The following is a 26,787-nucleotide window of genomic DNA, read 5'->3' on the forward strand; positions in this document are numbered from 1 at the left end:
CAATTACATTTGAATATAAGACATTATTCTGACACAAAGATTTTTGCTATAGTTTTCACTCAGTTGCTTCAAAGTAAAAAAAATAAATATTTTCATTCAAGGAAAATAATTCAATGTAATTTTTTAAATACTGAAGAGAAATGTTTTTAGATCATCTAAAAGTTCCTTTATAATTCTCCTTCTTAAAACCCAATCCAAAACCACAGATTTTTTATATCAAAATAGATATCAAACGAAAAAGGGTATATATGGAGACTACTATTTTGCCTTTTTTTTTAAGTAGAAAGATTGACTAGATATTAACACAAATGGGTTTAAATGTGAAGCTGCCATAAAAGCAGGCACATAAATGTAATTCTCCCAGCCGCTATTTTGATGCACATTTTTGATTCCATGAATATTTTATGAAATGGCCCAAACTAAAGCCATATAACATTCCTGCATTACTGATGCTTGCGCCCGTAAGCTACAAACATTAGAGGCATGATTGAGTGCATTAAAATGAACTCATTCAGCAGTGCATTGATTACTTGAAGGAGAAAAAAAAAAGTTACTCCCACTTAAGAAAACAGCACACAAACCTGAAGTTTTCAATATTGAAATTAGCAACTCAAATTTGAATAGTGTGGTATTTAATAAATAAAGGCAGTGCTAAACTATCTAGAATTCTCTACATACAGTCCTGACTTTAATTAGGTGAGGTGTTAATTAGGTCCACAGATTGCTTTCAGTAGTGTACAGGTAATTTAAAATGTCACAATCTGCAAAATGCAGTGACTGACCTGCTCTAGCTCCATGCCTCAGCAATACTGAGAGCACCTAATGATTTCCTTTTCTATCAGCTCGAATATTTGCCAATGAAAATAATGCCACAGAAACAACTGCACAAGAAAAGTGACAGGTCTGTTAGGTACCCTGCCTCAGCAGCACCACTAGAAGCAGAAAGCACATTTAATTCTAAATTGCAAACAGTTGTACAGGGCTTCAGAAAATATTCCACTGTAGATAAAAACAACAACCTAAAGGAACAATAAACTTTATTGTGGTATGTTTTAATCAAGAGCATCTCTTGCCATCACTATACAATGAGAACACAAAATCTGGTTGAAGCATCAGTTAATGGTAACGAAAACCAAAAATGTTATTATCTTTCAAAAGATATATACTTACAGTTTGGTCTAACTGCTTGAACCACTTGTATTATGCTCAGTTTCTACATTCAATTTTGACAGCACTATTCACGCTGAAATACTTAAATCTGCTACAGTTTTCTATCTACAGAGATTGTTACAAAAGTGTTTAACAGAGGTGTGTTCACAAGAAACATAAAACAGGGCTCTCATTCATCAAACAGTTGAACCACCTCAGACTCCTGAGGTAAAATTAACTGTAAAGAAGCCACTGGGACAGCTCTCACATGCAATAACCTGAATTCACGTGCCTGCTGAAAAAACAAGAAAAAAATTGCGGAAGGGATTTAAGATAAAATTTTGCGGTTTCGTAACTCTGCAAGATCCATCTCAAACAAAACCAACCATCAGACAACAATCAAAGCGAATATTTTAAAGATAATGGATAAAACCTTATATTAATTTACTTTACAGAAGCTTTTTTTTTTTTCAGAAAGATTCCACCATGAGCTTGACCAAACGACATAAGCAGCTCATAAGAATGTTGCAATGACCATGCTGGCTCACCACAGGGTATTCTGACCATTTCTCCAGTTTGACAATGCACCAGCAGACCTTACCTGGAGTCCAAGTTGCCTAAGGTGAGCTGAAATCATGCCTGAGAAGTAGAGCACTTGAGGACACAAAGGAGAAAGGAAGAGAGAAAAGGAAAGTTGAGCTTCACACAACCTGAGATGTAGCATTGGTGGACTGACTGCAGCGCAAACAGACAATATTTTATCTTCCCTTCTCTGGGTGAAGAACTGCCAGGCTAGTCCTTGGTATTGCAGTTTAGAGGATGGTACATTATTTCTGTTTACATTACTTAAACAAATGTGTGTTGTCTGGAAAGAAAATCATAACTGTAGTAATCCAGTGAGCATTACAGCATATATAGTCTTGTCCTCTGAGGACCTGTATTACTTGCCTTAAAGCTCAAGCACTCAAAATACACCTATACAAACCTAGAGGGCAGTGCAGACTGCAGAATCCACAGAAGGACAGTTCACACGTGCTGTATCACACCACCAGCACACAGCGATGTCAAACGTGTTCTAAAAACGTGTTGCTTAAAGGGTTCTCCCAGAGACACCTCACAAGGCAGGGATAATGCTGGCTTTTCTGGTTGCCTGGCTGCTCTCTAATCCCTTCCCCTTCTGCTGCCAGCACTACTGAGCTGCAGACAAGAGGGTTTTCCCACAGGCAGCTGAAATGACAGCTGCTTTGGGAATGGGGTACTGGGGACCAGCAAGAGAAAAAAAAAAAAGACAACCACACAGGCCCCAAGTGAAAATTCCACTAACTTGTCTGTCTTACATTCATATTCAAATGAACCAACACACAAAATTCTGGTTTACAATTAAAATTCCTTTATCTTTTTAGGTTAACACATTTTATGAAAGCAGCACTTGTCAGATGCCTTCTTCTGATTTGTTTGATTATATATAAATTAACACTTTTTGATATACATCAATTTTAATCTAGAGGACAACACTGCAAACAATGTTGAACATTAGCTAAATGATCACACACCCATTTTAGAGAGAATAGAATTCTTGCTTCACAATAATATTCAAGCCTTCTTTCACGTTTGCAGAGCATCAAAGTGCTTTCATATGCAAAGACTACCAAGGATGCAAAATGCATCCAGGAAGCTCACACTGTAAGGCTCCAGGCTCTGGATGAGAGTGGGCCCACATTCAGTGGGATGCTCCCATTTCAGGTTCCACAAATATTTCTATGTCTATAGGTGCAGAAAGAAAAGGCATCAGAAAACTCAGTGATGAATGGCACATATTTTTGCACCTCTGTTTCTTAGGGCTTGAGAGTTTAAATTCAATAGAACTAAATGAAAACAAGTTATATTTAACCTCAAAGATTAATACAATCATTATCTTTTAAATGGAGAAAGTGACACTGAAGCAGATTAGTTTCACTAAATTACTTTTTTTGCTATGTCAAGTCAAATACTTGCCTTGGTTTAAATACTTCTTTTGGCAGTGTTTACATTTTGTTCAGATTCTACCCAGTTCCCCTTACTCTTCATAGGTTCCAATAATAAATTTATTATCAGATGCAGTGCTCCAGCACTGGAGCTGTTCTGTGGTGCAGATGATTCACTTCAGAAGTGTACTTTGAGTAGCAGCTGGACTAATGACCTGCTAAGATCCCAACCAACCTGAATGATCCTCTGAAGAGTAACATATATTTTTATTAACAGCTTCATGTTTGCTTTACCTATGGCTTCTACAGATCATTGGTAATGGCTGAGGACACGCAATTCCATCAGCTCCCAGTGACACTGGATAGGCACCTCTGGAAACAGGCTCCTTTATCAATTACTGAAAGGAAACACTGCCTCCAGGAAAGTTTATGATGACAACTGCTGGTCCAGCTAGAGTATTCCAAGACTTCTCAAAGCTTTGAAGCAAAGAAAAAAAAAAAACCATGAGTGAGAGGGCAGCTTCATCTCAGTACTAGTCATTAAGCAGTAAATAATTAAAACACCCTGGAAAAGACAGGTAAAATACAAGCAGCAATGTCAGTAATAGACATGAAAGAGAAGAGAGGGAAAAAGAATTTAAAAAAGCAAAGAAATAATTCATTTGAAGTTTTAATAAAGTTTCATTTGCAGTCTTGTTTAAAGATATATCAGACTTTGGGGATGTAACCTAATTACATTTTTATTCTAAGTTCTATTCAAATATCTTGGACTTTGAATCTTTAACACAGATCAAACACAGTATAATTTACTCATGGCTATCCATACTTTAAAAAGATCTCTTCATTAAATGTCATAGCCTTATGAACATGCACATAAAGCAAACAGACCAATATTTGATACCAAAAACATTTAGAATGTGATTGGTACAGAAGTGTCTATATAAACAGTTCACCTGAGTGCTACACGTTATATTCAAGCACACAGCAAAAGTTTTTTCTAAAATATTTTGATTTCATAGTTCAATGTAGACAGCAATCATTTTTTCCAGTAGTTTCATGACTTGAAAATGAACTTTACAATCACTGAACTCCTAAGAATGGAAACTAATTTAGGATCTTTTTTCATATGTCAAAACTTTTAATGAAAATGACATTTTAGAATTAGCACCTGTGCACTGCTGTGAATATTTTGAAGAGCTTATTAGAAAGCAAGAATACAGACCTCTCCCCAGTTATTATATCAGGACTAAAAGTTTCTCCATTTGAAGAACAGGGTAGGAAAGTGGGAGTGACCATGAAAGGATTAAGGAAACTTAAGTTTTTCTTAGTGTAAAGAATATTATTACTTTCCTGTGCTTAATAATAAACCTTGATTTAAATCAACGGAAGCAAAAGCGTGTAGAAAGCATTACATTTTCACCGGATTTCATTTCAGAATTGAAAATAGGAACACTACAGAATTCTACCTGAGTTCTCTCATTCAAAATATCTTCATTACCTACCAATACCTTTTAAAAATAAGAATAAAAAAAATTTTATGAAAAATATTTTTATGAACTTAACAGACCCCTTCTGCTTTCATGTTGCATATTCAGAAACTTTTTCCAGATTTTCTTAAGACTATGCTAATTTGAACTGAAAACATTCCTAATTCCTATAACAACAATTCAAGACAGTAGTTGTAGCTCAATACCAGTAACAACCCTGTAATAATAAGATGCCATTTACTAGGGAACTACTTTCTGCACTTGCAGGAGGATAAGCTCAGTTATTTAATAAACCTTTAAAATCTGTCCTCCCAAGAATCCAGCAGGATTTATGGCTGCTTCTGTCTGCTACTGGCTGGCAGAGAAAAGCAGCATATCCAAAGACTAACTCCTAGCAATTTGCTGCTTAAATTTATAAAATTATGCTCTACAATCAAGTTTTTCCCAGCCAACTTATATACTCAATTCTTAAGCAATCAGCAAAACAATATAATCACTTTGTGAGATAGTGCAGAAAAACAGAGGAGAATTAGCTTCAGTTGATGTGGTGAAAATCAAGGTCTGGAAGTGCCTTAAATGGTCAAACTGAGCATGCAGAATTCCATGTCCCATTAAGGGAAGGCTTCTTTATGTCTTTAAAGTTCCCTAATGTGGAAACTCTTTTAAAATATATGTCTCTACATGAGTGTAAAATTTAGCAACAGGTTTATGTAGTCAAAGACATGGGATTTGGAATCAAGTGAGTATGTTTACAGGTCTGAACTATTCCTGCATGCCTTTTTCTGAAAAAGCAGTTTGGAAAACTACAATCACAACTAGGAATAAATCTGAGAAGTTAGTTAGTAGTTTGGGATATGCAATGTGGGGCAAGGAGGGGGGAATATCATGATAAACCAATGGGATTTGGTTACTACTAGATTTGGTCTGTCATATAAATATGTATGTTCCCTCCAGACAATGAAGAGTACAAAAAGACACTTTTACGTTCCACAGGGAACAAGCCCATATGATCATCCTGCTCTTCAGCTACTTTCGGAGTGAATTGCAAGCTAATTTGGTAAGGAGTCAGTAGGACAGCAGGTTCCCACCACTTTAAAAAAGATTAATATCTTGAGGATAGACATTGATCCAAATTCCAGACAGACAGAAAGACAGGAAGAACTTGCTGTACATGTTGAGACAGCAGCACTCTGCTTGGCCAGGGAGCAGCATGTTCTCATCCAGCTTTAGGTTATCACAGCACACACTGATAAATGTATTCACAGTACTCACCAAGTACAAGTGCTGTAGAAGCACACAGGAAATGGTACTGTATAAATGCAGAACAAACAGGTTCCTGCCCAAAAGGATAGAGAATCTCTAAGTCTCTAGAACTATGACTCTCCTTTAAGTCACTGTCATGTTTTAACTAGCACACAAGCTTCCTATAAAAAAAAATACATAGGAATTTATATATTTAAATCCTTTTCCCCTTTTTGGCCCACACAGTGACAATTCTCACTATAAAAAGAAAGAGAAATATAATGATGAGGTTGATGCTTTAACAAAAATCACAAACTTCACTGGTTATCATTTTAAACCAAGACAAGTTGCTTACATAAAGGAATCTCCAATACAGACACAAGAATAGACAAAACCTATCTTTTAGCTGATAATATGAGCTGCTTTTGTTCCTGAACAAAGAGGTGGGATTCATTTTAGGTTGGCTTCTTCCAGTGTCTGACCTGGGCTTGTGGATACAACAGTATGGAGATCTGAGATACTGGGCCTTATGGTGGAAACATAACATTGTTAAATAGACAGGCTGGACAAATGCAGCAATTCTGCTATCAGTGACAGCTTTGCACTCCACAGGTAGTGAGGAACAAATTAATCTCTCCTCACAAATGCTGTCACCCTGGTTTGTTTTATTTACCAGCTGTTTGCAACTATGCAATCAGATTGTAAAGCAGGGCATTTCTCCATTATACTATGGAGGATTTGCTGTTTAAGTGGGCTTGGCACTTAAAGCTAACAACATAAAGCTCTATTAATGTAGAAGGTGCCCATGGGCCACCCATCCCACAGGTGAATTTTATTCTGGCTATACTTAGGAATCTCCTAAAAAGAAACTATATTTTTATGTAATTAAAATAAAGTTGCAAAATGTGCACACACAAAAGCATATGAAATTTCATAAGCCATTTTAACTTTTGCCTTTTTAAACCTTTTTAGTACTTCATTTTGCAATATTAACATTCTCTTTTTTATATGTGAATATAAATGATTTCTGCCTGAAGGCAAACCAATTGGGGAAATTCTGCTTAAACGTGCATATTTCCTCTGCATAGATACTCAAGAATTTATGCTGAGCTTCTCTCAATTATTCATACATTACAGTTTTCAATTAAAAAACACTTGCCATAAACAATTCTAAATACAAAATCAACAATTTCTTAGTAAGAATGGATTCTTAGCAAGAATTTCTTGACTAAGAACAAGTAAATAAACAGTTTAGACTTTATGTTCTAAAATCAAGAGATGTTATGAACCATCTTGGAGTCGTTTTAAAGCAAATATATCTAGTAATTAATACTTAAGCTTCATAACTCAAAGCTATCCTGTGCAACCTGTTTCAGGTCTACGCGCTTTGGCAGGGCAATTGGACTAGATGATCTTCAGAGGTTCCTTCCAATCCAGCCATTCTGTGAAATGCCCCTAACACACAATCAGAATCTTTCCATCAACTTCTGCAATGCCTTGATAAAAATTTGAATTTCAATATGATGGCAAACTGATAGGCAAAATCCTACACCTCAGTCTCAATTGAGATTGTTAAAGTCTGCAAGAATCCTGTGGTGTTTTTTTCCCCAACAAATGAATTAAACTTACAAGTCTGTTGTGTTCAGTAGGTCTTTCACCCAGAAAAGTTTCTATTAAATTCCAACATACAAAATAGATTGTATTTTATCCATGATCACAGATAAAACAACTATACCTTTTCAAACAAATCAGGTGCAATTTATTAATATTTTTGAGGTAGGTGCAAAGGGATCAGAAGTAATCAACTCTGGCATAACATTGCTCTGTTTGAAAAGCAATCAGACCTTAACATTGTTTATAATCAAGGCAGAGTTGGATTAGGACTGAACACTTATAAACCCTTCATTAAATTGCAGAATATGGCATATCTTTGAAATCCCTAAGCTTAGTTTAGAAAGGACTAAAGGAACTCATTATCAAGGTCTCCTAAGATTTGCAATCTAAAAAAACACACAAAGTTGGACAAAACTGGGTTTCTGGACTAGCTGTATGTTGGGGGAATCAGATCTGAAATTACCAGCATTGCTATTTGCTTTGTACTCGGTCCCTTTCTCTCACTAGTTCCACCTGTCTTTAATCTTTTCAGCCTGTAAAGACTACAGATAAAGTATTACCTCCAATTTTGTTGATCCTTACATGCTAGCAGAATATAAACCTGATGACTAGTTCAAAGTCACCACTGCCTTGAGACTAATGGCATCACTTCCACACGCCCCTCAGCTCTCATACCAGGGGAGATCCAGTTTCTGGCGTGGCACTGATAGAGTTTTGTAACTCATTGTGAAAGTTTTATTCACTGGACTCTACTGTGATACTTATATGCTTTCTCAAACTAGTTATTTAAAAGTATCCAGAAACGTTTCCAAGTACTGCAGCTGACAGGTACCCTAAATTCAGATGTCTGCTTTTGCTATGCTTTTGAATAATATAGAAATTGATCTGGTTTTGTTGTAACTTATTTGAAGCAAATAGCTCCAACAAGTAAAAATTCCTTGTTTTCCCCAGACTGCTCTTTTTATTGATGTAAGTTATCTTAAACTTTGGAATGCAAATATATAAGGTGTATATCACTTCATGCATGATAGCTGGTAAGCATTTAGCACAAAACTGAAAGCACTCAAATATTGCAATGACGTAAGAACCTATACAAAACAATACTAGACATTGTGTTTGTCAGTGCACTCACACTGTTTCTTCTGCAGGATACAACAGTGTAAACCTCAAGCTGACAATTCAGCAGAAAGTTAATAATAATATAGTCTGTCATAAACTATGATTATAAGCTTACTCTCTGAAATGCAGAAAGTTGTACACATTTATAATGACTGATATTACTTCTGAAAATGTATTCAAAGCACAGGAAGAAAAACATTTATTTTAAAACTTGTATTTCCGAAGAGAGTTTCTATCGCAAAGCCTGTGCTTACTTGGACAACAAGTAATTCTGCAGTTAATGTGAGAAAAATGTGTTAGGTCATTGCATTTTCAGTGTCTGTAAAGTGACATCAGCACATTAAAGAGCTATTAAAAAAAAGTAATAAATGAGCAACTATAGTAAAATAATGAGTAACTAAAGTAATAAAATGACTTATTATCAGCCCTCTGAGGAAAGACAAACTAGGGAGCACAGCTAATTGAACAGTATCATAATACGAACACTCCTACAATAATCAATGAATGCTTCAGACCTTATTTTACAGGCAGACTATTTTAGAGAAGAGGTTAAAAATCTCATTCTGTGAAGAAAGGCCATTATAATCATGCTTGCTCCAAGCAGAATGTTCCATTTGTATCTGTAGCAGCCTACTCACTTATTATTGTTTTCTTTCCCTTACTGGCAGCTACTAATGGCCTGCATCCAAATATCATGACTGAAGTCTACACCACTGACACCTCAAATATTTAGCTTTGAAGATTAATGAACATAAGGTTATATCCAGCCTTTAGGACAGGGACCAGGCTGAAAGTCAAAGAACTTTAAATTTGATTACACAAAAATTACCCAGCAAATTTATTGATTTTCTTCCAAGGCAAACAACAATCTTTACAAGTCCATGTTTAACTTTATACTCCCAAGCAATCAGTCCTAAGCATATATAGACAGCTTCCTTTCCCAAGTAATGAAAAATACACTACTGGATGAGAGAACTGAAAAGAACTGGGACCAGATGTTTACATTTAGTCCCTTAGATACACTCCCATAGAAGTGGGCATCTGGCTAATTTGGTTCAAAAATTAATTACAAAATTGTAAATAACTGAAAAAAAAATATAAAATGGCAGAATTAAAATTTTATTTATAACACCATGAATACTGATGCAATATTATACAATGCCAAGCCAACATCTGCTCTTACACTTTTTCTCCAGTCAAAACTCACCCTTGGATCAATTTTTCACCCTTGGAAATAAAAAGAGCATGGAATACATCTGCTATTTTTTTTCCTCAGCAGTCCCTCAAAGCAAATCCTATGCTTACTCTCTCAGCTTCCTTATTTTTTTACCTCTCTCTCTATGGAAAGAAAATACTTGCAACAGACAGACCCCATAGATTCAGTGGAGCTTTACCCTGTGCAGTAAAAATCCACTTTGCTTTATCTCTCTTTACTAAGGTTAATAAGAAGCTTCTCTTCTAAAAGTTTCTAATATTCTTCAGCAGGAAAATAAAATTTCTGCTCCTCTGATCATCTCAGGCTATATCATAACTTTACTTACATGCTTTTGTGGTGGGCCTCAAGATATCTAAGTATTTAACAACTTTTGCTTAAGACATCATAAAAGTAGAAAATGTTTTCTTCTAGGCAGTGCTTAGATAACAGTAGTGAGTCACACTCAGAGCCTTCAAAATTACAAGTAGATACAAATGTTTGCTTGTCTGCACCTTCTTAAAATTTTATTTTTTAGTAACTCAAGGATCAAGTGAAAAGATTGCAAAAAAAATTAAAGTCCAGCAATTTTTCAGCAATTTTATTCTACTGAATAAGAAGTAGATAACCTAACTAAGCATTTTTCATCCCAAGTAAAAATGATTTGGTTGTGACCGGTTGGGCTTTAAGCAACTGCTATATTATCAACTGGGAAACCAGATTTGATCAACTTCATTTCCTAGAACAAAACAACACTGGAGTAAGTAAGTAATCAGATTATTACCAAGCATTTAAAGAAAACATGAAAATATTTTAGCTAATGTCAATATCTCAAGAGTGGATATCATCAAGCCAATCTTCTATTTAAGTTAATAAATTCCTTTCTCACTGTTGTATAACTTCTGTGTAAAGCATTAGGGAAACACAGTTCACCTGCAGCTGCTATCAGGTGAGTGCAAATTAGTTAGGAAATCCTACCTAGACCTTCGTTATCAGTAGTTCACTGTGAGTGTGGAAAAAGGTGTTGAGCTTTTGATGGGATACCCTTCCTTCTTGGACCAGGGTAAAAGAGCAGAGGAGGCTGCTGTTCTGCTAAATTCTTTATTTCATAGTCTCATAGCTTTCCTGAAGGCAGAGTCCAAAGGGGGTTACATGATAAAGCCAAGCAGCAGCAGCAACAGCAGGCAAAACCAGCTTCTTCTATATGCTCTATATGCTCCATATATTTTTTCTCACAGAAATGTGGATTATATTTGTTAATTGACCAATAAGATTAACACACGATTCTAGTTTTTCTTTTCTTAACCTATTCTGGTCTAATTCTAACAGTTGTAAGTCTTACACAAGTGTTACATAGGTATTACACAGATTTGCATATACAGTTTCTATCAGTTCTTATGGCTTATGTGAACATTCTGTCTAAAAAATGTGAACAGTATAATTCTATTTATATTTTGTTTAAAGTAAAAAATTCTGTGAAAAGGTAACACTGCTGCAGCAAGAACTGTGTTTAAGGTCTCTGCTACAGCTTTTTAATGTTTAAGGCACTTAGCATATATTTCTACTAAAAGTTAAAAATCTATATTTCTATTTCATTTTGGTGTGGCTTCATGTATCTCAGCTTGTCCAAAGGTTTTAATTCAATCCCTGGGCTTTGGCTTCCCTCTGGGCCTGAGTCCAGAGGAGCTTTCACTCCAACAAAAAGGTATTCAGTGTGGTTCCACAGGTGCCTACCCTATGTCCAGTTTATTACTTAGTGTTTTCATTAAGGATTTGATTTACAGGATAGAAAAATACTCGTAAATGTTCTAATTATATCAAACCAGGAAGAAGAGAAAGCATGCTGAAGGGTAACTTCAGAAATCAAAACAATCCTGACAATTTCTAGAAACCACCACCAAAACACAGGATGCAACGAACTGCATTTAGGTACAACTAACTGGAGACCTTAGAACAGGACAGGTAGTTAACAGATCTTCAGAAAATAACTTAGAGATTACTGAAGGTCATGAACTATCAGTATGCAACCCATGCTGAAATATAGAAAGTAGATGTCATACCTGCAATCACAAATAAAAATACCATGTGTAAGAAAAGTAATCCTTCCATTTTACTGATTATTGGTATGTGCTCAAGTTTTAAAACTGAATCCAGGTCTGGGTGTTGCAGGCAATAAAAATAAGGCAACAGTTCACAGGAAACAGTGTGAATGACCAGTAGTCCAGAAAGATGTGAGGAAATATAAAAAAGGTGTGATGTGTCAGCTGTAAGAGAACAAGAGGAAAAAAATAGGACAGCACCCTTTCAATTAAAAAAAAAAAAAAGAAAAAGAAAAAGAAAAGAAAGGCTGCAGGCTTTTGCTGGGAAATTGGGCCATCTTTCCACACCCATTCTGTCAGACATTTAATAGAATTAAACTATTTCCACAAAATATTTCAATTTCTGTGAATCTTTTTTTTTTTTTTTTTTTTTTTTTTTTAAAGTGAAGCCACTTTATACGAGAAACCAGCCACAAGTTGAATTCAGAGTTGGAATTGCTTGAAACCACAGTCAAGTTTATAAACAAAACCATAGTGGCTACACAAATCACATATTTTAAGCAATAGTTAGGCATGCAGTACACTTACAAATTAGAACTGGAAGACAGGCTTTATTCAATTACTTGAGGCTCACTTATTGCTTGTCTTCTCACAACATGAAAGGATTTTATGCAAACAGAGGAAAACAATTCTTTTATACTCAGACTGCTATCCACACACAAACCCCTCTGCCATGAAAGGGAATATATGCTTTTAAATACAGAAACAAGGTTCATTTTGATATAAGAAAGCAATATTGTTTACAGTGAGAACAACTGTTCACTGCAACAGGCTCCCCAGGGATGTGGTAGAGTCCCCATCACGGGAGGTTTTTAAGATGCAATTGACAGGGTGCTAAAATAACCTCATTTAGGCTCTCTTTCCATGAAAGGTTGGATCAGATGATCTGTCAAGGTCCCTCAGAGCCAGGGTTGTTCTATGATTCTAGTTATTTCTATTAATATCCTCTAATTTCAGAGACTCACAGTTTAAGGATGTGTATGGAGACACGGAGCTTGTGGTGAGGTCTAAGTCTGAAGCCAACACCAATGTGGCAGTCACGTATGAACAAAGAGGGTGTCACTTGCAGTCAAGAGAACCAAGAATGTAATTTTAAAAAGAACACAAAAATACAGGCTGTTTATCTAAGTGTAAATTGGAAGCAGGATTAAACTTTACAGAATTACATGTCTACAGCTCTTTTAATTCAGCCCAGATGCCATCCAATGCAGCTTTATGATGTCAGTGACTTACCTCGTTCTTCATTGATGAGGCCCATGTTTACATATGCTTGTGCTTTTCTCTTCCCACCATCAATTTCTACTAACTGAGCAGTGTTAAAGCTTTGCTCATAAAAGTAGTTACTTAACCATTTGTCCTCAGGCTCATTGAAAAAGCAGGCCAAGCTAAGCTGGTTATCATACACCTCCTCATAGTGCCCTTTAAAAACAAAAATCACAGTAAAAATATCAGATTATCATCGGTGTTCAGAAATTTTGCATGCTATAGCAATAACCATATAATGAAAATTACGAGCTATTTATATTTCCACCATTCAAATGCCATAAAGTTCTGCTATGTGTCCACTCAGAGAAATATAAGAGGAAAATTATAGCCCTACAAATTAGGCACAATTGAAAACATATTTTTGTTCTCATTTCTGTGTGCAAAACCAAAAGTTGGTTCAATAAAACACACAGAACCTGGATAAAACACTGGCTAGTCAAAAGAGAAGTCAGAGTGGGACTGGAGAAGCATTTGTCTGAGCCACATGGCCCTGAAAAGGCCCAAGAGCTTTCCAAACCTTAGGCCTCTAAGGTAGCAACTGTGTTGATGGAGATAAAGGACCAAAAAGAACACTCTGCAAACACAATCCATTAATTCATACAATTTTAAGCGTTCAAAGTATGGCTAACAAGAAAGGCTTTGAGTTTTCATGTATATTCCCATGTTTAGTACCTTAGCACTCTTAGAAATCATGGACAAATTGAAATTGTACACCTTCCCCTAAAAAACCCCCCACAGTTCACCAAAGTATGGTTCTCAGAACAAATGTGGAGAGCAGGGGAGACTCAAAGTCACAGATTTTCTCTGTGGCCTGAAGTTTGGATTATACTGTTTATCATCTCAGACAGCTGATGAGCACACATCATCCCTAAAATTTACAAAAAACCTTCAAGTGCTAAATCTAAGTACCACTACAAAATTATCCACAAATATATTATTCACAATTTCAAGTTACAGAATAACAGTGTCTACAGAAATAGTTATTTCCCTTAGAAAAGCACCTTTAAAAAAAATCCACAGGGTCCCTTCCTTGAAATATTCCAAAACTTTACTAATTTGGAGTAGAAATCTGAAACTTTCCTGACAAATCCTGTCGTACTGTTTCTCCCTAAAGAGAATTAGAAAGATCTATTCCTCATAAGATGCTGAAAAATCTATGAGATTAATAAAGCACAGCATGAGCCTCTATGTTTCATGGCTAAAATAAATTAATTTTCTCTGCAAACTCTGTTCATGCCAGATGTGAAACTGAATAATTAGCTAAACTTCCATTGCATATTTGGTGAGCTACTAAGCGTGTTTGTGGCTGTTAAATGAATGTGAGCCAAATAGCCAGCTCTAAAAGGAATTTCCATGTAGTTGGGTAAAGAAGGAGTTAAGAAGCACAGGTCTTGCAGCAGGTGAGAGACTGTTTGGTTAAGCTGGATGTGCGAACAGAACTGCTTTGCTTTTGGGAATTCTGCAATTTATAAGCTTTGCTCAAAATAGAGAGAAAAGGAAGCAAAGAAAAATACCCTCTTAATTCTGGGTCTGAAGCACCACACAGAAATCAAGTGGGAAAAAATAAATCTTTTCAGTGTAGGCAAGATCTCAAAGTCCAGACCTTCCCAAGTGTTTTAAAACTACGATAACCATATGAAAACACTTCGATCAAAAGATGCAGTTAAATTCTCCTCTTCTGCTATCTACAAGAAGAATTGGGGGAAATCCAGCTTCCAAAAGGATGAGCTTAGTGACTGTAAATTGTACCATCTATGCAAGTCACTTGCACTATTTGGAACACACAGCAACAATTACTCAAACAAATACTTTATATTCATCACTAAACCACACAAGAGGGTTTTGTCAGTCTCATCTCTAGTATGTTGTGTCTCAAAATTACAAATTACAAATGATCTAATTGAAGAAATGTAAATCTCTCATTCTCTCTGTTGTCATGACTGTTATTTGACTTCAGGATATCTTGATAAAGCTCTTCAGTGTGTTGCACAACACAGTAAGAACTTTATTCTGTCTTTTGAAAAAGCCATGCTACCACCTAATGCTGTCTGCAGACTTCAAGATGTTTATCTATGACTTGTTTCTCCTCCTTTTTTCCTCCATCTTGGTCATTTCAGAGAACACTGTCTGAATTCTCCCTGCCTAAAGTTTTTTGAAATCAAGCTGAAACATTTCCCCCATTCTTGAACACTCTCTGGTTTTGTCTTTTGATTCAAAAACTCATTCCTCTAATCATAAATAACACTTTTTTGTTGTTGTTGCTGGTGTTATTTTATTTATTATTTTCATTTCCTGTTTATTTTCTCAGAGTTTTCTCTTCTATGAAGTGGTAACCTCAGATTTCTACCTTTTTAATAATTCCCATTAAAAATATACAACATTATGATTTTGAAGCAGTCTGTATATATATACCTTTCTATTTCTAGTATTTTAAAAGAGATAACATGCCTTCCAACACGAGTGATTTACAATCTCTTTAAAATCACAAAACAGAAATAGCTCAGAAATTACATTTAGGTTATCATCTCATCATTTGCATCTAAGGTTTTATACCAAAACACCAGCTTAAGTTTCAAAATTCAGCTTTGAGAGGAATAATTATCAACATACAGACTTTATGTATTCCTAATCTGAACATTCTTCATGGCTGAGAGTTTTCATGCCTTTTGTTTCCCCTCAAGACAGAAAAAAGTACATCTTAGGTGCCTCTTTTTCAGAATATCCCAGAGTGTAAATCATATAAAACCTATTCATACATTAGAAATTAAGACTTTTTTTGGTAAAACAGCCTCAAAAAAATATCTGCAAATGATTCTGGGATGTAAGTAACAAAACTGGGTTGGGCTTCATATACCTATATTCATCTGAGTGCACGTGGAATATATATATGTTTCTAACAGATATATTTATACATCTGTATAACATCATTACCTATCACACATATCAACATTATTTTTATACTAAATCTGAGACACAGCACTGTACCAGCTACTAAGAAGAAAATTAATTCTATCCTAGCCAAAACCAGGCCAACACACAAAGTCGAGACTCAGTTGGGATTCATCCAAACTAACCAATTTAGATATGAATAGGAGTTACCTAGGATCCCTTTCCTTTCAGTGAAGAAAAGCAGATACTTCTTGGCTGAGATTTATCTCACCCTGACTTAAACAACTCTTGCAGCACAAGGGAGGGCTTTTAGAGATTATCTCAGATGTAGAGGCAGAGCTTCCCACAATTACAAGCACACAACCACATAAGCAGAGAAATACAAGACCTAATTATAACCACTAACATGAAGATAACAATACACATTATATCTAGATCACAGCTAAGGGAAAATGAACTAGGAGGATACCAGGGGATACATACAAAAGGTTGCAATAACACAGAAAGGTAATTGGATAATCATTGAATACACACACACTGGATATAGATTTGCTCCTTTGAAATCATTGCTACGAAGTATCATGGCACTTATAAGACATAAAATTACGCAAATAACTTCAGGTAGTGCCCTACGAATCCCAAAGGATGGAAGTGACCTGAGGCGGACTCCAGCTCCTGCCACAGCTTTGATTGAATGAACTTTAATGTGACCCTCTGATGACGATCCTGCCAGTGCATAACAATGAGAAGTGCACAAAGACAACCATTTCTCTGTCATTGTCTTGGACAGTAGCTGACCAGATATGCTGGCCATAAAATAAACCCCTAAACCCCAGACTTTTAAAAGTCATATTGTCTTCTGGATTCAAAGTCTGAGCTACCAATCAAGAAGTTAATTGATGTTATTCTGACAGTGGCAAAGATGGTGTTTTAGACCTAGTGAAAGTGAACTTTTACCTCCCCAAGAGAAGAATACTGGAATAGTAAATACTCTCTTCTATAAAATCTCCAAGAAGTAGTTCAGATATTCAAGGTTTGAACTCTGATTTTGCAGAGTAAGTTCTCTACAACTGATAATAGAATTCAGGTACACAAGTCATCTTTATGTATCTATTGATCAAAAAAATGAAAAACAACTTCCGAATTGAGTGTCTATGTACAAAACCAAAGTATTCCTATCAAACCTTGCTGAGATCATTCTGTTTAACAGAGATTAAAAAAAAGTCCCTTCAGCTTGAGCGTAAGCATTAAACCCCATATATTAAGCACACAGGGTATCTGTATCAGGATCTCTTTAGGCGCACCTTAGCTGCCAAGCAACATCTCCCCTCATTGTGCTCAAGCCGTAGACCCTGATCAGCCCACTGAACAATACCTTTGCTCCTGGGCTCTTCCCAGGACCTATTCCCTTAGCAGGCATGTGCATGGAACAGAGGATCACTCAAATCCACGTCTGCATGTTTGCTGTGCTCAGCTAGACAACTACTAAGTAGTGCAGTGCAAGGGATAGTGAGGTGCAGTTTGAGTATGAGAACCCCAACAGAGCTAAAAGAAGAGAAAAGAAACACAGGTCAGCAAGCCATCCCAGTGTGACTCAAGTACAACTTGGTGCCACATCTCTATGATCTCCTTTGTGACAGGATGCAGTGGAAGAAAGGAAAAGTACAGTAATGGTCTTCAGAGAACAGATGAAAACATCATGAAGAGATCCTGGCTTGGTGTTTCCCTTGAAGAATAAAAAGGGCAGCTGTTCCATTTTCCATTAACAAGAACTCGCGCTGATTTTTAAACTACAGGTATCGGAAAGAAAATTTTCAACATCCAGTTATGACTCAGTATTTTCTACTCAAAAAGCCACCAGTCAGTCCTTTGTTCCTGCCAGACAAAGGCCATGTGGAAACTTTTCAAGAGCTGTTAACACTCATCCTCCACTTCAGTTAGCTGTTTAAAGTGTGTATGACTGGATTATAACTGACTCTTGAAGACACAAAGGAGTGGCCTAAGGTCAATTAAGTCACTCGGAGTAATTTTTTACGTCAGAATGAGACATTATTAATGCTGAAAGTTTCATTTTTCTTTTACCAGAAAGATCAAAATCAATGACTTAATAGCAAGACAGCTGCTGGTGTGAAGAACACACAGAGAAAGATCCAGGGTGGAGGTTGATGGATCAAGAAAAAGCAGAAACTGCAGTAGAATATGGTGCTGCAATCAGTTATTTCCACCTGAATCTATACATGGCAAGGAATCAGTCCCTTTCACTTGTTCAGAAAAAGGATGCCTCTACACCCACAGGTAGAGGACCACCCAGCCATTCTTTTTTCCAGAGAGTTTATTCATAAATGGATAAACTTTTTTCCTGAATGTTTAGCCATAAGTCCACAAATGAAGCAAGTGAAAATGTGAGCTGCAAGCATGATGACACCAAGTTTCAGGCAGGGTCTGTTTCCTAGAGTCTACACAGAGCACACCACTCCCAACACTGCCAGGTACACAAAGGGAAAACGCTTAATGAATGTACCATCAATGCAAAAATGCTAAGAAAATGGTCAGGGTATAATTTTACTGGGTAAAGGAAAAATCCAGCTAATGATAATAATATAAAGCAATTAATTGGTAATCTGGAATGCTAAAGGGGGACTCCAAGCTACTGCAATGAAAACATACTACAGAAACTTTCTAAAAAGTGCTGCTTCTGTTGAAGTCAATGGTAGTTCTACAAGTGGATGTATTTCGAGATGGCTCTGCTTCTTTTCTGGACAGAATCACTTCAACTTTTTATAAGACAATTACAAAATAATAAAATCTTCCACTGGTGTCCAGCAACTGCTGCATTTTTTCCTATGATAAAATATTAAGTAGGGAATAACAAACCTGCTTAGAAAATAAAACAGTGTTCCTTTGCCCAGCCCCTAAAAAGCAAACAAAACTATGCCTCATCCAAGCAAATATTAAAAGACGGTTTGGTATGTTATACTTTTTTCTTTTAATGCATAACCTCTTTCCATATTTTTTTTTCAAAATAGCATGGGCAATATGCTTATTGCAATGTTTGTAGACCAAGTCTAAGGCATAAGTGTGAAATCTTACAGAAAAGCTTTCTACTGTAAAATGCTAAACTCTGTTTTCAACCTTAAGTATATTAGACAAAGACTTTCCAGGGCCAGCACATCAAATACTCACGCTTTCTTCATGTAATTTATGAAAAGACATCTTTTACAAAAAAAGCTAATGACAACTCATACTGTCAAAATTTTTCTCTACATTGAAGTGAGGGAAAAGAAGCCAAGTTGTCACTTCTTTCTAATTGTATGCGTCTGGTAATGTCTAGAACAAAGGTCAGCAGCCTGCAGCACATGCACAAATTCAGCATTTAGCACACAGCATAGCACAAAGGTTGAGTGGGGTCAGGAACCAGGAGCAGGTGGAATCTCAGAAAGGCAACAGCTCCCAGGTTTTAACTCCTAGTTTCCAGCAGCTGCTCCAGTGATCAGCTGATAAGCAGCGTCTTGCCCTTTTGAAGGCATGGTCATACCCAAGGATTCCATCCTCTGGCTTTGGCACAGAGATCTCTACTACAGTGCTGACTGCCCAACACATGTTGCAGCCACTGAGCTGTGGCATTTTCCCTGGTTTTGCGTTCCTGCTCTGGCAAAGCAGAGTTAACAGCTGGGACATCTCTTCCTTTAATTGTTCTTGAGCTGAAACTTGCTTTGCATTCCTTTCAACTACTACAAGCAAACCATCTCACTCTAGCAAGTACTGATATATACAAAATATAACTTGCCTTTTGAAGGAACCCCCAGCATTTCCATATACATGCCAAGAAATCACTGTATACACCAAATGCTGAGCTGTGCAGATCCATTACTCTGGCATTTATCCTCCATTCTTCTGTAAAAAGCCCTTCAACTATACATTAAACAGCTAAACTACCTCCTTTTTTTTTTCCCTAAGCTCCTGAAATCAGAACTAGTAAAAAAAAAAAAAAAAAGAGGTTCATCCAGGATGAAGGAACATCAAAAAATAATTAACCCCCCCCCCCCCAATTTTGAAATCAGAAACATTTACTTTACTTGTCTAAAGAAGACAAGATAAAAATACAGTCAAGCATTGCCAGTACTTCTAGAATAAAGCAGAACTAGGGGCAAAATAACTCCATCAGTCATTTTTCTGAGAAGCTGCAAGGATTAACATTCCCTCTCTATTTTTTAAATACTTGGGAGATATTCAAATGCAACAAAAATGAGTTTAAGATGGACAGAAAAAAAGTTATTTTCTTTGCACACAGTAAAATATTGGTAATAGGCAATAAGAGAAAAAAGACAATGCCTATATGATTTGAAGTTCAACCAAAATTTTCCATTAAAAATGAAAACAGAGGGAACCTTTACTGCTGTGTGTAAAGGTAATGAGTCTGTACAGTGTAATGCTGGTAAACAAAATGTTACTATTTTCAAACCCAGCAGTAAAGAAAGTAATTGCTTTTTGATATCAGCCTGCACATTGTGTCAGATGGCTCTGGCTCAGTTCTAGGAAATAGCTTACATCCAGCATAGTAGTGTCCTAGAACTATAAACTATTAATATTTTCCACCAATAAATATGAAAAATGAATGTGTACATAGCTTGCTCTGTATACTACAGTAAGTATCATAAAAGTCTAAAATTAGAAGTTCTAAGTTACACTCATAACTAAGACAGCAATAGTCTATGATCCAAAAAGCAGGTGAAAAAAATTAAATAACAAATAAGAAGATGATTTGCTGAATTAGTAAGTGAAGTTTTGTTTTCCACATACCACTTCAAGTTCAAACCCCAACACTTCACGATACTTAAATTCATCAAAAAACGTACAAGTCATGAATTTTTTACTGTAATTATTTATACCTGCTATCTCTTTCTCAGCATAATCATTACCTGAAATAGGTAAAATTTCAGCCAACCTTATATTAGCAACATCAACCATGCTATAAACTCTCACAGTTTGCTGACCCAAATATTACTTTCACCCTTTTAAGCTTGAACTGTGGCAGCTGAAGAGCAAATGCAGGTCAGCTGCTGTTGTGGCTGCTACATCATGGTAAGTTCCAGCTGAGGTGAACTGCTGAATGATTCTTAAATGGTGTCAACTGGAGTTGTCAGGAGATCATAAGCCAGAGCCCCAAGCAATTTGATCAGAATCAGAGAGTAACTGGATTAGCAGAACTACTGAATTAGTGTTTGATGAGCTGCACAATTCATGTGAATCTTCACTGCACTGCTGGCTCTCAGACCTGCAACATGAATTACCATCCACCCCTTCATGCACCAGGCAACTCAAACCTCATTTTATACAAACATTTGTGCAAAGGTTTGCATTGAAACTGGTGAAAAAAATCAAAACTATGCTCTGATCTAGCAATTCAATAAAGATGCGTGCCAACTCTTATTTCTCATTATTTTTCCTTCTTCCATTTTAATTAACAGGCAAAGTTGGGAGATATTCTCTCCCAGAGGCAAGGTGCAATCAGGCAGCTGGTGGTAGTACCTTGTCTCTGGGAGAGGTGAAAGACTTACTGAGCCCAGCACACAAGGAATGCCAGGTTCAGTGAGAGAAAGGCAGGAACTGCACATTTGGCAATGCCTTGCCTCTCTGGGAGCCTGTTTGCCACCTAGGCTGTCACACATCAGTCTGTAACACTGAAAAAGATCATGCACGGAAGGCAGGCAAACTGTTCTCCTCAAGTGGCCGCAGGGAGCAGGCCCATCGAGATAAGCCATGCCCAGTACTTTTTGACCATCAGATATTGGCACAATGCTTCTGTCAGGGCAGTCCAAGCCTCAAACTTCTCTCTTAAACTCTGCAAGCTACAGGGGTGCCTATTCAGGTTTTAGTCATACTCCAGGCAAAGCTGAAGATTCCTTCCAATCATGGTTGGCTGGACTTCCTGTCAAGAATTATAGTGAATTAAATAAAGAAACACAACTTTTGGCTTTCATGGCAAATATAAAATAAACATTTAAAATTAACATTTTTTGAAGTGCCAAAAGGGTTTCTTTTGCTGTTCCTTCTCTGAAACAAAGTTGCCTGTTTCTAAGTTTCAGCCAAAAAGCTTAGATTCCAAACTCACAAGCTTTACTGTAGATTTTCATATTTGTAATGATCAAAATGCAACTTGAAACAACTACAGTGACATCAACTCAGCTATGAAACAGGATTACAGTTAAAGCTTTATCTGCCTCCATCCCTATAATTATTCCAATGGAGAAAGATGGAGTAAGTGATGTTACTATTTATAGTAAAAGGAAATGATAAATATGAGTGCTTAGTGAATAGCAGGCAATAGACAAACTACAGTAATTTGGAGTTATGTCTTCACTAATATCTAGTAATTCACAGGTGGCATGTTACATCTGTGTGCTGTATTTTATTTGACATGTTCACAATCTTTTTTAAGTCAGTCACAAATCCAAACACCGTTAGCAGACAGGGTATTTAATAAAAACAGATTTATAAAACTATTACTGTGTGAAACAGAATTTCACCTATTAAATTTTTCTAATACATAACCAGCTAGTCAAATCAATAGAGGAAGAAAAACAACAAATAATGAAACTATGAGAAAATAATTGAGATGTTATCAAAGCTATAAATACATCAAACATTTCTGATGATATCAAAAGGCACTCTGCATGTTTTTCCCTTTTTTTTTTCTTCGCAAAACCTCTCCTGATATCTGCAGCTCCTAATCATTTATTCTATAAATACAGCTCAGTTGACTAAGGCTGCAATGTGCTGAGATGCAGTAACGTTTCAAATTCATACATGAAACAATTTGGAAGCTTCCCCCAGGCACTGGCGGCTGCGGCTCCTGCTGCTCTGCTACCCACAATCCCCCCATTTACCTGCTCGCCGGGCTGCCTCAGCCCTGGTCAGGAAGTGGTAAAGCTGATCCAGCTTATCAGGCTGCTCCTCCAGGGACTTCTCATGCCATATGGCTGACCCAGGCCCTGCAGCCTCCCTCAAGGCATTCCACTTCTGGATCAGAGTGAGGAGCTCAGAGAAGGACTTGTGATAACCCTGGCGCAGCATGTCTATGCAGATGTTCTTCTTGTATGAATTCCTGTAACTGGGAATAAGAAAGGGAGATTTTAAGCCTTTAAACCTGTATTCTGTTCTCCACCTTACCAAATAAGTGCAGATAACTACAACAGCTTTCAAGAAGAGACCTCTGCAGTTCAGCAGCAGGGAGTGGGTATTATTTCTCCTGCTCAAAAAGAGATCTGCTAAAATATGATTGCAAATGCCATACCCTAGGGAAGCAAACATGGCAATAATGAATAAATACCAATATATACATTGAAAACACGTTAAAAAATACACTGGCATTCTTTAGCTGGTATTTGGTTAAAAAGGCTGACTGATGGGAACCACCCCCCCCTCCCACCCCGTGTTTACATTAGTTCATGAAAACACAATGAACTCTTAGTTTGCTTTAAGACAGTGCACGGGGAAAATTGAGGCACATTCCACATGTCAAAACAATGCACATGTTGTTATAAATATATTGTTATATATAACGTTGTTACTATGTGTTACATATATGTTGTTATATGTCAGTTATATGTATATGTTGTTATATATATATACATATTAAATAGTTTTGTTGTAGGAAAGGATAGCTTGGTTTAAAAATGTCAAACAAATGCTATGCCAGAAACATAATCATTAGATACTATTTTGCTTCTGTTTAGCATACAACTTCAGCTGGTTTGCTGACACAAAAGTTTGTTAATTTCTCCCTAATTTTACAATCAAATGATGCTATGATGAATTTTTATTGAAGTTATTGCCTTAATAAACTCTGATAAGATGTACATATCAAAAAGTTGTGTAAGCAAATACTCTCAAGTGGTAATACACCTTTTGAAGTATTATTTATGGAAATAATCAAAATATTTCTTTTATATGGCAGGAAACAATCATTGTGTCCTATTCTGGAGAAAACTGTGAGTCCAATGGGACTGCAACACAAAGGTACAGATAAAGGTAAAGGCTTGCAGGGATGGGTGTCCAGTGTGGGAAAACAAACCTTTATCCCAGTAACGGCAAGGACCAAGATGTGTTACCTTTATCTGGTATATTCCATTAAGTTTCCAAACTGTTTTCAAGACTGTCCTTTTAGATTAAAATCCATTTAAATTCAAATTATCTCAGCTTTGAAATAAATATGGAATTCTGAAAACTGAGATTTATAGTGTATGTAATAAATTCAGGTATAAAAAATAATAGCTGAATGAGACTAATACCTGGAGCCTAAAAAGAGCTATTGCAATGCTTTAACAATGTTGATAAGATGGAAGTGATGTGAAAAACTTCTTAGCTAGATATCAGTGATATGGACAATGAAATAGCAATGTAAGATGTAGGAAGAAAATAATCTGCATTATTTCATATTTGACATAATTAAAATCTCTTACTACATATATGCACATTAATCCTTCACCTGTATTTTTCACATTTCAGTTGCAGAACTGAGCATAAAAATATTAAATAATCCTGATATGATTTAGACCAGACAGTACTGAATTTCTGTTTAATATAAAGATAGTTTTTTTGAGATTGAAAATCACACATTGCTCACACAGATAAGGGAAAAGATATAACTATTCTGCACCAGAAAATATTTGCAATATTTATCTTAGAAAAATAAATGACAAATATGTTTAAACATTTTAGTTTTAATTTGCTAGAACATGCTATATTTGACATATACCAAATGTACAGTATATAGCTTCAAAATACTGCAAAGATACTATGCTAATACCATGCAATGTATTCTCTATTTTTTATATGGCATACCTTTTTCTTTCCTGTTTAAAAATTCTATGTAATTAAAAAAAACCCTGAAGAGTATAGGTAAAAAATTCCTACCAACTTCCAAAGGCCTAGGAGTGAATCCTATAGTAATATAACTCAGAGAAGTGGAATAACAATCTGCATAGCAGGCACACACACACATATCTATTTATTTATACAATGTGATCTATATATGTTTGTATGTGTGCATGCATTAGATCATTAGATGTACTGGAAGTAAGCAAGGAAGTAGTGCTAAAAGGTATCAGCAGTCACTACCCAAAATGTCATTCAAGTAATTTTTAACACTCACTGCACGCTCACTGAGCATAGAACAAATATTCCTAGAAACAGAAAACTGTGTCCATGTAACACGTTATTTTCTGTAGACTGATGTATTTTAGTTGAAGTCAAAGCACATTTTCCCCACAAGAAAGCATTATTAGCAAACCAATACCGGAAAACAAAGCACATAGTACAACATGTCAGTTTTAAAAATCAGTGTCAAGAGTGTTTTAATAAATCCCATCCCAATTAATCAAGAAATTGAAATAATGCTGAAGTAATCCTACTGTGCTGAGCACATTTTTTTCTGAGGCAAAGAGGACTGATTTTAGCACACAAGCAATGAAGCTATCTACTGTAAAGCCCTTCAAATTTAGTGGCATAAAAATAAAAGTAATCTCGGTTATAATACGTAAACCACACAATAATAATACTATTGTTTCCTTAAGTTGCTGTAATATACGAGCCACAAGTGACTGATCACACACAAACAATAAAATAGGGCAAGAGATTAATGGTATTATGGGGATAAATGCTATTTGTATCACCTAAAAGAGTTTGACACTGCAATGAATTCTAAAATTGTTACAGTTATCAAAGTGCTTCCAGGTGAAAATTCCAGCGTCCTTTTTTCCCCCCATCAAACAGTTCTTTTGAACAGAGGTGTGGCATAGGTGACAGCAGTAAAGTTTTCGTGATACCTTGACATAAACTATAAATCCTCAATCCTCAAAATCCATTCCATCCTGCTTTTTTTGATGTCATGCAGCATGCAAAATCCAAGGTTATATTTTAGATAACCCAAGATTAGTTGATTTCTAATGTCAGTATCAAAATGTGTTACCTAAGGCTCCTTCCAACTCAGGATATGCTCTCATTCTATGATTTATTTTATAAAATCCCACTGTTAACATTAGCGTAGTGTGTTTCTATATTAATAAGCAACCTTACACTAAACACTTTGAACCTTACTACCTAATAAATTATGATTTATTGTTAAACAAGCGAGTTGGTTTTTCTGCATTCGCCCACGCCGACTTGAGGTTTCCTTTGAACAATTATGTTATTTCCAGGAGCGAAATGAGAAAAGACTGTCCTTTGCTCGGAGCGGAGCCGTTCACGGGTTTTAATGGTCTCTGGGGGCATCTGCTGGAAATGTGGGAAACTGCAGGCAGGATGCGCGGATCCCGGCGCAGAACAAAGGCCTCCGGCCGTACCCCGGCACAGGGCGAGGGGCCACCAAGGCGCTCGTCTGGCCCGCACGGTCGCCTGCAAGCCATGGAATGTATCGGACCAGAGCGAGCAGAAAGCTCTGTAATGTCAGCCGGGTTTCATTTTAAAACTGACTGTGGCGTGACTGCAAACCCAAAGTCCTCCCCCTCCTAGGGTGATCATGAGATCACGCCAGAGAAAAAGGTTTCAGATGGATTTTTTTCAAAGCAAACTATTTTTTAATGACATCTGGAGCATCTCTATGTATTTATGGTTAAAACAAAGATACCAACGAATCTGGTTTTAGTATAAAGCAGAATTGGTTTGGGTTTTTTAATCCATGAAACTCAACAGATGAGAACTACAGCACTTAACACAAAGCCAGGTGATGCTGAGAATCCCCCGTTCCTCTGCCCACGCACTCATTT

At 36.4% G+C, this 26,787-nt stretch overlaps 1 protein-coding gene across 2 annotated transcripts in view; it reads right to left on the reverse strand.

Annotated features, from left to right (window-relative positions):
* Positions 1-26,787, reverse strand: part of TTC29 (tetratricopeptide repeat domain 29) — a 117,654-nt gene that overhangs the window by 75,783 nt on the left and 15,084 nt on the right. For both annotated transcript variants that reach the window (XM_042049983.1, XM_042049982.1), the window contains 2 exons: positions 22,909-23,132; positions 13,100-13,285 (listed from right to left, as the gene is read on the reverse strand). In XM_042049983.1, the coding sequence (XP_041905917.1) occupies positions 13,100-13,285; positions 22,909-23,132 (410 nt within the window). The remainder of the gene's footprint in view (positions 1-13,099; positions 13,286-22,908; positions 23,133-26,787) is intronic.

Source organism: Corvus kubaryi, unplaced genomic scaffold, assembly GCF_017639235.1.
Source record: "Corvus kubaryi isolate FWS band 111438036 unplaced genomic scaffold, C.kubaryi_AGA036_p1.0 71, whole genome shotgun sequence".
In the NCBI taxonomy this organism is placed as follows: domain Eukaryota; kingdom Metazoa; phylum Chordata; class Aves; order Passeriformes; family Corvidae; genus Corvus; species Corvus kubaryi.